Source organism: Apteryx mantelli, chromosome 2 (assembly GCF_036417845.1).
Source record: "Apteryx mantelli isolate bAptMan1 chromosome 2, bAptMan1.hap1, whole genome shotgun sequence".
NCBI classification, from domain to species: domain Eukaryota; kingdom Metazoa; phylum Chordata; class Aves; order Apterygiformes; family Apterygidae; genus Apteryx; species Apteryx mantelli.
The window spans coordinates 26,293,012-26,305,363 of NC_089979.1; the positions used below are offsets into that span (position 1 = coordinate 26,293,012).

Sequence of the window (12,352 nt, forward strand, 5' to 3'; positions counted from 1 at the left end):
CAGTTAGTTGTGGTTAACTGGCTACTTAAAATTGTTCATGTGAAAGGGAAACATGAATAAACTTCTTGTTATGACCCAGCATGTTTTTCTATTATCATCTTTTTGCTTTCCAGTACTTCCACTTACCGGACAGTACTGTGTTCAGCATCGGTCTGGCCGGGGCACCACCCAACGAAACGCTGAGCTCTGTTCCATGCTGGGACCTCACATCGGACATCAGTCCACTAACTTCAGGAGCGTCTCCTACTCAAAAGCACATACTGCTGAGTTTCAGTCCAGGTGGCTGTGCTGACAGTTCTGAGGTCTGGAGCCTCCCAGCCGTGATTAAACCGGAGTTTCCTCGACAGAGTGTGGCAGTACCCATAGGGGTTTGTAATGAAAGTGGATTCTGTACCAGGTACTGTGTGCTGAACAGTCTTGAATACTGAATTTTGATTGCTGCTCTAAAGCCTCAGCTAGTAACAAACCATAAGAGTTTAATGCAAAAGCTAGAGTAACACATGCCCCCCATATGTAAAGGCAAGTCTTATTTTAATTTAAAATTGTTGTCTTTTGATGGTTTTGATGCTTTTATTATAAATGGTTTAATGTTATGATTGTGTACAACTTGTAGGATTTTTATAGTATTTGGGCTCCTATGTATATATGCATGCAAAATAAGAGAATGAAAAGTTTATATTCAAGATTATGGTCTTTTTAAATTTGTGTCAAACACTTTAAGAGTTCAAGGGCAGTGTTAAATAATACAATACAAAAATATAGTTTTTGTTTATAAAAAATAAAAATATATTTTAGTAAGGCAAGTATGACAAAAACAGGAAAAAGCAATACAAGGGAGAAACTATTTTGAGACTATGACAAGAAAGGATTTCCAAGTTTTAAAGCTTGAAATATCCAAATGTGCATTCCACTTCCAAACAATTGCATCCAGGTAGTTAAAAATAAAAGTCCAATGACTTGTCAGATGCTCAACTTTAATTCTCAGACCTGATATCTGAATCTATTCATGCTTTTACTGGTATAAGCAAGGAAACAGTCTGCTGATATTAATGAAGCTTCATCAGTATAAATTATCAGCCGTATGGTCTTTCTCTTGCCTGAAATACTTCAGATCATTCAATCCCTCATACAGTTCCCCTGCAGAATCTAAGAGATATCTTTGTGGATAGTAAAGATTCCCACGCAGATTTCCAATACCCAAATGCAGCAAATATAGGAAGAAGAAGGAAAGGATTCCTTATAATTCTGAGACAGCTGTAAAGAATCTCAGAATCATAATCAAATTTGCAGACTGTTTGGATTTTAAAAATCATCTTTAGGTGAAGATTTTTAGAAATAGCCAATAAATTTGCACATGCAAAAATTAATTTTTTGTTTACGCATGAAGACATTGTACATCTAAGTGGCTAATGAGTAGAACACAATTAACTGATCTTCATTTTGAAAATTTGTGTAGTGATGATCCAAAACATTAACATTTGAAAGAGTGATAGCATTGTGGATCATTCCAGGGGAGTAGTCAGTTACAGATTTATGTATTTGTTAAAAATAACTTTCATGTGTACCAGAGAAGTATGCGTGCAAATTCTTCTGGAAAATTTTAAAGATTTATGTTGAAAATTTGGGCCTACAATCTCATGTTTTTAATTTAATATAAATCTGTGCTGGCTAGGGCTCTCATCTTGCAAGCACACATGCTTAATTTAACTCATGAGTAGTCTCTACGAAGTGATTTCTTCTCTAATGTTGCTTTTCTTGCTATTTCCGTGTGCTCTTCTGTTTAAATGTAATTCTCAGTGAAGTTATGTACTTGTCTTAAGGTGTATAAATATCTGTAAAATTGGAGCCTGATCATAAAGAATCTTACGGATGTCGGTTTTGAATGTTTTTTGTTGTCCAGTGTAATAATACATATGGATTTCATCCAAAAAATTACTTAGTCAAATATATCTTATTCTGTTTCAGAGCTATAGCACTGACTTATCAAGAACATCTTGGTGTGACCTACCTAACACTTACAGAAGATCCTAGTCCTCGTATAATTATCCACAACAGGTGCTCTGTTTCATTACTTGTAAAGGAGAACTTCAAAGGTATGTAGTGTGCAGTAATTAGAAACAACGTACTGTTGTAGTGTAAATAGTTTTACTGTGTATGTCCATTATGAAGTTCAGTTCAATATGTGCTTTGGTTAGAACAAGAACCTGACATCCACCTTAAGGTCTGTCTCAAAACAAGGGACGCTGGAAGCTATTGGAGCTAACTGTGAGGTTAGAAGCATGAACTTAGATGGCTTCAGGCTTTTGTGTCTCCATCATCCCAGCTGTCAGGGAGTCAGGTGCCTTGGCTGTAGGAAGCTAGTAGACAGTGGAATTTTGTTGACATGAGTTCAATCCCATGGAACGTTTAAATTTCCTCAAATTGGCAAATGTAACACAAAACATATTGTAAAAATTCCAGTCACAGTACCTTATTATAATGACCAGTGGAAATTTGTTTATATAAATCCTAATGAGGGGAAAAAAAGAAAAGGAAGAAACCCACACATAAAATTTCAACCAATACAAAAATAATATTTTTATTAGTAGTGATACTTCAGGCAGGCTATTTTAGAAACTTACTAGTTTGGGTAAGCATAGGTGAGTTTTGATTTAATACAGATATTTAGAAAGCCCTAATCTTATGGATTTTATAACATTTCAGATACACCGAAGTTTGAAGTTTATTGTAGAAAGATTCCAGCTGAATGTTCAGTTCATCATGAACTTTACCATCAAGTCTCCAGCTATCCAGATTGCAAAACCAGGGATTTGTTACCCAGCATTCTTCTGAAAGTGATATCATCCGATGAATTAGTAAATGAATGGAGTGATTTTGTGGACATAAATAATCAAGGAACACAAGTAAATCATTATAAACTATTTCTTAGTTATCAGCATAAATGGCTGTCTTCTGAATCTGCACAGTATGCTGCTCCTCTGCTATGTGCATGTTCTCTTTGTTGATTTGGGTTTGGGTTTTTTTTAACATCTTGGGAGCTCCCTTCCTTAAGCCCCTTTCTGTTGAAGTTTTAGATTACTGATTATCTTCTTCAGTGGCTGGTTTTAGAAAAAGTTAGATCAAAAATACACACTTTCTAGTGTTGAAGTTTTTCACTCCTTTTGATCAACCTGGCAAGGCCAAGTAGTTTCCTGGAAAAATTAGTCTTGAAAATTTCTGGCCCCTGGAAGCAAAGAATCCCACAAAAGAGATCCAACAAAATCCTTCCATTTGGTAACTTCATTATCCCTTTTTTTTTTTTAATCTTTACATCTTGTAGGAATCATCACTGTCATTCTCCCTCTGTGTCTTTGCAGAAGCTAAGTGTGTCTTTATAAAATGAAACAAGCAAACAAACAAAAAAAAACCATTTCTTTCCTTCTGTTATTTTCCTCCTGTTTTGAGGTAAATGAAAACTTCCTTGACTGGAGTAATTCTTTTTGATGGGAATTTTTTCCATCTTTGAAGTCATTAGTTTACATGGAATCAACATAAACTGCTTGGCTCTTTGAAAGAAATACTAGTTTCAGATGTTTTCCCTGGGGACCAATCACAAAATGCTCTTGATTATTGAGTGTTATGTTATATAGCGAGTAGTTCAGTTTCATTCAGCAAGCAAGTCAAGCAATGCAAGGTTTCAAATTTCAGTCATTAATGTTATGCCAGACCAGGGTTCTTTATAAGTATCTGGCTCCTAGAAGAAATTAGATGCTAAGACAACATTTGGGGATCATTGTCTACTTGAAGAACTCTCCAAATAAAAATTGTAGCATTTTTTATTGAAGTTCTAGGGTTTACATGTAGAGAATTTCCCAAGGATTTCTCAGTCTTTCTCTTAGAAAGCTATAAATACTTGAAATAAATAATGAAAGTGCTAATAACTTTAGCTTTGACTTCATGTACAGCTCAATTCAGACTGTGAAATAACTGGGATCTTAAGTCATTTGTTTTGTGCCTATCCAGTCACAAATAGGTACTTCTTATTCTCTTAGCAAGAAACTTACGGTATTTAACTCTACTGTCCATTATCAGAATCATCTGACATTGGAATTAAAAGGACCCATTTTTAAGACCCTTGAGGATTTACAGAATAATGGAGATATAGTGAAAATTCAGTAAATGTCCTTTTTTTCCTCCAATTCTGTAACGCAGAATTGAGAATACTTTTCAGGTAAGCAGAGGAATAAAATTGACATATCTGAATCAGGCATTCTGTTATATGTAATTCTCAGAAGAATAAAACACAATCATCTGTTGAACTAATTGTAATTATTTGTACAATATTTTTATAAATAGCATAGCTAGAATTAGTTTAAGGGCTGGTCCTACTAAATTCCCAAGCACTTTTCCTTCTGGTGACTTGTTAACAGCAGGAAAGATTCTTCAAGACAAACAACTGTTTATTTCACCTGTGCTAGCCCATTATCTTTGATTATTCTTTTAGTTTACATTCTTTTAAATGATAGCTTCTGTCATTACAGGCTAGTAAACTATTCTGCTGATGGTTAGACTAGAAGGAAACAAAACCAGCTTGTCCTGTCTTCTTCAAGCTAACAAGGATTGCTGCAATTTTTCCAAACCTGAAAATGGCCCCAATCTCTTAAACTCTAGAAAAACACAAAAATTCTATGGAACTTTTGCAGAATTAAGCTCCAAAACCAGTATATCCTTTGTTTAACTAGAATTTTTATTCCTGAGAACAATTTGTCCAGAATGAAAGTTTACACATCCGTAAGCAAGATACAAACCTGTTGTCAAGTTCCCATTTTCCTGACTCATTAGGCTTTTTACGCCTTCCAGTAGACTTTTGCCATTTCTTTTCAAAAGCGCCTTGCAAAGATTTTCTCACAAAACTGCTTTAGATGGCTCAAAAAGGTGTTCAGACAATGTTGAATTGTAAAGCAAGTCTTCATGAATCGAAAATATTACTTTTTTTTAAAATAATTTTACTGTCATGTTTTCTATCATGCTATCAGCCATTGATCTAACCACCTCTGAGCTAAGACATAGCAATATAACCTTTTTTCTTTTTCTTTTTCTTTTTTTTTTTTTGCAGAGGAGAAGGTGAGATTTTGCATAGTTCAGGAATGTCTTTTTCTCCTTAGTTCAAACTCAGAAATTAAAATTTTCTATTTATTCTTTTCTCATATAACCTTCTCCCCCAGCATATCTTGCCCAATCCTGGAGGAGAGTTTTCTTATTAAAATGTATTTAGTTATATACTTAAAGGATGAGGGGCAAATTTCATCTTGCTCTATAGCTGAAATACTTAAAATACTAGAGCTAATATTTTCTGAAGAACTGAAAACTGTTTCTCCTTTTGCTAAGCAGTATTATGATTTGAGTAAAAGATCCCAACCAGAAGACGTTAATAGGATTATTCTGAATTGTAACAGATTAAAAAAAAGTAATTTCAGTAGCATTCCATCTGTTTCTTACTTTCTCCACTAGATTGTGTTCTTAACTGGCTTTGGCTATGTTTATGTGGACATTGCCCATCAGTGTGGAACAGTAATAATAACCTTGGCCCCAGAAGGAAGAGCAGGACCCATTGAGATCAACCTCAACAGGTACATAAAGCACATAAAAGATCATTAAAAGCATTGCCAAATTGTCCTGAAAAGCCATTCAGCTTTCTGAGTGTGAACTGACTTACAAACTTTGGCTTAACCATTTGTTTTGTTTAATACTGCTGCATGTTCTGTGGCATATGTTTAGGCCACATGTTATGTTTTGTGTATCACAAATCTTTTTTGAAAAAAAGAAAAAAAGTCTATCATCAAAGATCACGTCACTTTAGGGTAAACACTATATGTTTGATACAATAAGGAGTCCTGAATCTTCACTGAAAAAAGTATTTTCCATCCTAATTAATTCTGAGTGTGTTCATAAGTTTAAAATGTATTTAGGCGGATCCTGCCATCCTTAATCATACAAGCTCCCACGAAAATTGGTGGGAAGCTTGATGTGCAAGGGCTGTAGAAATAGTCTTACACTCAGTAATTAGCTATGTACTTGATTATCTTTACATCATTCTTCCTGAGAAGACTCTTCCCCCACGTCTGTAACACCCCACAGCCTGGCGCTCAGCTCCATTCAAGTGTGATTATAACACTACCTATTTTTATCTCACAGAATGTCTGGCCTCCAGCAGTGGTGTTACAATTAGAGTGGAATGTGTGTTGTACTGTTTTTATTTGAGCTATAATTAAGTATTAATCCCTGAGAAATTGGTCATCAGCAGTACATAATAGCCCAGTTGCTAGTTAAACTTGGCCCAGAGCAGTTAACACTGGAGGTGAGGTTGTCTCAATACCATCATTATAAAAATGCAGTGGTGGTTTAGTTGGAGGGCATTTTGCTTCCATAATGTGCAATGAATTATCTGTAATAGTAACCTTCAGTAGTGGCTCCAAGAAAGTACTAAAACAGCTGATGCTGCTCTCGAATTATCAGAAAATTTTATTTTTTGTCTGCTTTAATATCCTGCTATGTTGCAAATGTAACAGGGAATTACTGTGTATATAGAGAAGTTCCTGTTCAAACTATCTTGTTGATTGATAAGAAAGAAAGAGAAACCTGGCATAGATCTGCAATATTGCCTTTCTTGGAGGACCTCCTGGGTGGTGCATACTCGCTGTGGTGATTTAGCCTGCCAGTTCCCATTACTGTTAATGGGACTTGCACAATGAGTTTCCCATGTATTATAGCGAACATGTCTACTGATAACTTTTTGAGAAAGCAAGATGCCAGGTGAACTCAGAATAGGTAAAGTAACAATCTTTTTTCCCTCCTCTCTAGAAGCCAAGAGCAAACCCTTTTATTGAAAATGTTCATCAGTCAGTTAAGTCTTGCTGTGTTTGATGATATCACAAATCACAAAGTGTCATCTGAACTTCTGCACCTCACGGCAGACAACGTTTTCCTCCACATGGCCCCAGCGGCCAGCTACCTGAGACCCCTGTCGCATGAGCTCCAGAGAGACACCGTGGAAGGCCTCCCACAATTTTATAGTCTCCAAATGTATTGTGAGGACTTGCAACTGGACAATCAGTTGTACAACAAATCCAATTTCCATTTTGCAGTCCTGCTTTGCCAAGGAGAGAAAAACGAGACCATGCAGTGGTCTAGAGTGAGCAACCTCATTGTGTCTAACAAGAATTTGGAAGACTATAAGGAAAACTGCTTTATAAAACTCTGCATTGCTTTGTCTGAGGAAGAGAAATTCGTGTTTCATATTAATGACCTCAGCTTTGAGCTCAAACCAGCTAGGCTGTATGTGGAAGACACCTTTGTTTACTACATTAAGACTTTGTTTGATACGTATCTTCCGCAAAACAAAGCCATTTGTCAGTCCATGAATACTGCAGATACTACCCTGATACTGCCTGAACAAGTGAAAGAACATGCAAGAGCTTTAGTCAAGCCAGTGAAATTAAGAAAATTAACAATACAACCTGTTAATCTCCTTGTCAGTATTCACGCTTCGTTAAAACTGTATATAGCCTCAGATCACACCCCTCTCTCCTTCTCTGTGTTTGAGCGAGGACCTATCTTCACCACTGCCAGACAACTCATCCATGCCTTGGCCATGCATTATGCTGCTGGGGCACTTTTCAGAGCAGGTCAGTACTTTTTCTTAACATGTAACGTTTTTATTAGCTACCAGGATTTAGTAATTGTTTCTCAAGCAGAATAATCTAGACATTAGCCATGCGATTTCTGTTTTCCTCATACACTTTCTGATAATGATATGATATTCTGAGACACATTTCATGTCCTGCCATATAACAGAAGGGAAATAAAATGGCAGAGCAGACGCCAGTGAAGATTTGTAAAGTTGTGGTAAACATTAACCAGCCGTCTGAAGACTTTTCCAAACCCTGAACAAAGCATAAAAATTTCTAGCTATAGATTCTAGCTGGCTTAGTTTTTGTCATTTTAGATTATAGCACTAGTCAGAATCAACCCACATTCCTCACATAAACTCCCCAAAACTACGTTTAATCAAATTATTCAGCATGTTGCTTTGCATTCAGAAGTAAATTATAGCCCTGAATGTTGTTTTGTTGTTAAAACTCCTTTTGGCTGCAGTTTATGATTAGGAATCTGTCTTTCTTCATAGAGCCTTCATGCTAAACTGGCACCCAGATGTTTGTTGTCCTTTGATCCAAGACCTATGAAGTTTGCTGTTACTCACTTTTTCACATATAGGATCAATAGTGAGCAATTAGTCTATTAGGTTAGCAGGTACATTCTGTTTTCCATAAATATTAACTTATAAATAATAAAATTTGGTCTCTATTGTATCTTGGTGTGCAAAGGAATTCATACCTGAGGGAGGAGAAAGCTCCTCCATGATCACGTGCAAGTAATGTACTTCATATTGCAACATTGGATTTATTTTCCTGTGTACTGATGGTCAGATTTTCTGAAATACTGATGTTTTCATTTGTGCTGTATGCATAGCTGTGACCTGATTTCTGTGCACAATTATGAGAATTGTACACATGCGTTTCAGGTATTTATAAATACAGTCAGATCCTGATCTGTTTTTTCACTGTGTATATGTACCTGATTTGCATAGCTGGTTATGGCAACTGTGTATACAGTTGTGCACCATAATGTTATACGCTGATTCATTATTTTCACATGTAGTTGCTTGCAAAATTTTCAGGTTTTTTCTTTTTACTACTTGATTGGATTTATTTTACAGTCAAATCCCATAGTACAAAAAAAGAGATCCAGTTTCTTCCTAATTAAGAGTGAAACTGTGGCCAGTTGTGGTCCACAGTGTGAATTTACCTCCCCACAACTGGATGGGAGTGGTGATATGAGTGGTGATAGACTGCAGCAGGAAATTAGGGTTATATTGGCTTTTCATCTGCAACATCCCAGGTGAGGCACATATGCTAGTTTTAGACTCCTGAGCCTGATACTGGTTTTCCCTGCTGTGCTACTCTTGCAGAGTGCAGCAGTACGCAGGCCACCACTTGCTCTGGGCTCATGACAAAGCTGAAATCAAGCAGATTTAAATATTAAGGTTTGCTGTAAAGGAACATTATTTCCAGGAAAGTTCCTATACATCTATGCCTTGCACTCCCTGCAAGCTATAATGCCGTTTTGCTCCCTAGTTGTGTGCAAGACCATTGCTGCACTGTGGAAAGGGGCAGGATTTGCCCCCAAACCTCCTGAACAGGTTTGTGTGGGACCTCCCCCCATGCTGCAGAGAAGTGGCCAGATCCCTGTCTGGTGAGCAGTGAATGGGGCTGGAGAGCTCTGCTCAGTATGCTGATTAGCACTGCCATCTCATTGCATTAGCCAAACTTGCAATGGAAATCTCCCATCCTTTTCCAATTAAGTTGGTTTCTATTTAAAAGTTTATAAAATTCTATTTAAAAGTATTATTGGTATTAGCCAGATCTAACACGTCTAGTTGCCTATAAAGAAAATACAGTGGCTCGTTGCTAATACAGTCATAATTATTTCTTGTTAGTGGATAAGCATACTTAGGGAAATGTTACTCTAACATGATATTATAGTTAGGCAAAGTAAAATGTAGCACAGAGCTAGTGAATTGAGGGATTACTCCTGTTTCATCATTTTCCTGTTCCCGACTTACTCCCACACTTTCCTCCTCGGGTCAGGCTGTCCATGCCTTCAGTGGGAAGCTGCTAGTTTTGCTCCGAGCATTGGCCAAAAAGCGTCGCCCTTGATGCAGCTTCCCTGCTCCTCCCACGCGCTCTTTGAGGGTGAACGTGCTGCTTCCAGAGCTTCGCCAGCTCACCTGCCGCGGCCACGCTGCGACGTGCCATCCTGCAATACCAGGCCGCCCCACGACTCTGTACTTAACCAGCTTCCTTGCTGCTCTTACTCCTGCTTCCACTCCTGAAAGGGCTGGCTGGCCGAGCAGGTGAGCGGGGCTGGCGTCCCCTGCGCCCAGCCTGGCGGCGCCTGGCGGAGGCGGTGCAGAGCCGCAGCGCATTGACCCCTGTGCTGTGCAGCCCTTTCCGGCCCCTCGCACAGGCTGGCTGCCACCTCCGCTGAGGCTGGTGATTCCTCAGGCACTGCCGTCCAGTGGTCCTCAGCTCGAGGGCCCTTGCTTTGACGGTGGCGTCTTGGAGAAAGAAGCAACTGCTTCAGGAGCTCCAAGAGCAGTAAAAAATATTAAAATGTGGCAGGTTGCAAGTAATTATTGCAACATTATTGATCAGAAAGAGCAGAAATAGCATCTTTTCCATCTGTACATGCCTCCCAGACCCTCCAGCTTTTCATCACTTCACACAGTGGCAAGCATAATTTGTTAAAAATACTACAGTGAGGGAGTAGCAGGCCCAGACTGGAGCGCTGGCTTCCTCTGGGTCCCCAGCAGGAGCGCGTTGCCAGTGGGACACACCTCTCCAGGGCAGTGACTGCAGCCCGAGGCATTTGCTGCCGCTCTGCTCCTTGAGTTGCCAGTAGTACTTGTTTTTTGTTTTCATATTCCATCCCAACTTCTCCCTCATGTCCACTGTGATTCCCACTTTTTCTTCTGCATGTACTGTAGCTCTCAACCTGCCAGGGCTGAAATGTGGGACAGATTCAACAAGAATAATAGATTTTCCGGGAGCTTAGAATGATAGTATGAGATTAATTCATTTCATATGAGTAACATTTTCTCTTCTGTTCAGTTTCATGATTCAGCCTTCCACGGGAGTGACTGGGAGGGGTTACTAGAAAACAAGAAACACATCTGGATAGCAGGAGTTTGTGGTGACGAGATGGGAATGAGGAGGGCAATGCAAATCAAGGGCCCTCAGCAGGGGAGCAGGAGGCAAATCAGTCTGTCTTTCGGTCTTCTGTCCCTGTCATGCCTTGTGTCATTCTGACAGTGCTGGTTGAAATTCACAGTCTCGAGGCTCAGAGAACCAGCAGTTCCCGTTTAATCTTTATTGCCATTTCTGAATCACTCTCTCTGGACTGCTGAAAAAACAGTTTTGCAGCACCATTTCCCTAATAAATTTGCTGCCAACCAGCCTGAGAAAGGCAAGACCTGCAACCAGCTTTCCAGCAAGACTTACAACAGATTGCTGTGCACTTGGCCATCCAGCAAGCTGCTGGCAACCCTGCATTTATATAGGAAACCAGATTCACAGATACCTCTCCTGGGATATGCATAAGGAATACTCCCCTATGAGTAACCTAATCAGCATGTAGATGTCATTGCTGTTTACACAACTGCACTGAGAAAAAGACATTTGTCTGGTTTTCGCTACACTCTGAAAGAAAATGATCAGCTTAGAAGGGTTGGGGTGGATTTAAAATAACCTCTTAAGCACTTGTCGAAAATCTGCATCCCCTTTCCTAACACTCCATCAAGCAATTGACCTTCACACTCCTGTAAAGCAGCACGTTGTATCAGTGTAAACCTGCTGTCACAATTCTATCACATAAGGATGTGAAAGCACAACATTGTCTTACAGTATATAAAACCGATGGAGCAATCTAAACTTTCAGTGCTGTTTCTCCTTAGCTGTTAGGATCTAGCATCCATCTCTCTAACACACTTTTAGCAGAAATACGGGAAGCTCCTGGAAGGAAGTCATTCTAAAGCTATTTGTGAGTTCGCCAAAAGGATTTCTTTGATTTACAAAGTATGAAAGATTGCCATTTCTGAATTCATAGTGGATGAGTTATTTCCCGTGTTTTGCTCAAAGGAAGTTCATAATGTGATGAATTCTAGTGTGAAAAAGAGAATTAAGGAATAACCTTCTCACAACTGCTGCTTCTGCAGTTTTCGCAACCGTAACATTTGTCTTCTTTCTCCACACAGGCTGGGTTGTTGGATCTTTGGAAATTCTGGGAAGCCCAGCTAGTCTGGTGAGAAGTATAGGGAATGGCATAGCGGATTTCTTTAGGCTCCCCTATGAAGGGCTGACCAGAGGCCCAGGAGCGTTTGTCAGTGGAGTTTCCAGAGGAACAACATCATTTGTAAAACACATTTCCAAAGGTAGATCTTTCACTTTGTTACTCCTACTACTGCTTTGTTGTCGTGCGTTGTTAAAGGATGTGTTAAAGTTTTAAACAAATTGCTTGCAGCTTTGTTTGGCTTGCTAGGTTGCAGTGAAATGCTGGGAGGGTAACAAAGCTCATATATAATGTCTTATGTATTAAACAGATAAACTGCTCAACTACAGTGTGTGAGAATGTTTCAGAAACTTCAGAATTTTAAACCTCCCATTGGGAAACCAAGATTGGTTCAGCCAGTATTTCGTGTGATAACTTCAGAAATATTAAAGGTGTTCAGTACTTCTGTTAACCATCAGAAATTCTA

At 38.8% G+C, this 12,352-nt stretch overlaps 1 protein-coding gene across 1 annotated transcript in view; it reads left to right on the plus strand.

The window, feature by feature from the left end:
* The window catches only part of VPS13B (vacuolar protein sorting 13 homolog B), a 489,316-nt gene that overhangs the window by 458,153 nt on the left and 18,811 nt on the right, over positions 1 to 12,352 (plus strand). The window contains exons 52-57 of the mRNA XM_067290363.1: positions 114 to 397; positions 1,966 to 2,093; positions 2,704 to 2,903; positions 5,491 to 5,609; positions 6,841 to 7,664; positions 11,852 to 12,028. Coding sequence (XP_067146464.1) covers positions 114 to 397; positions 1,966 to 2,093; positions 2,704 to 2,903; positions 5,491 to 5,609; positions 6,841 to 7,664; positions 11,852 to 12,028 — 1,732 coding nt within the window. The remainder of the gene's footprint in view (positions 1 to 113; positions 398 to 1,965; positions 2,094 to 2,703; positions 2,904 to 5,490; positions 5,610 to 6,840; positions 7,665 to 11,851; positions 12,029 to 12,352) is intronic.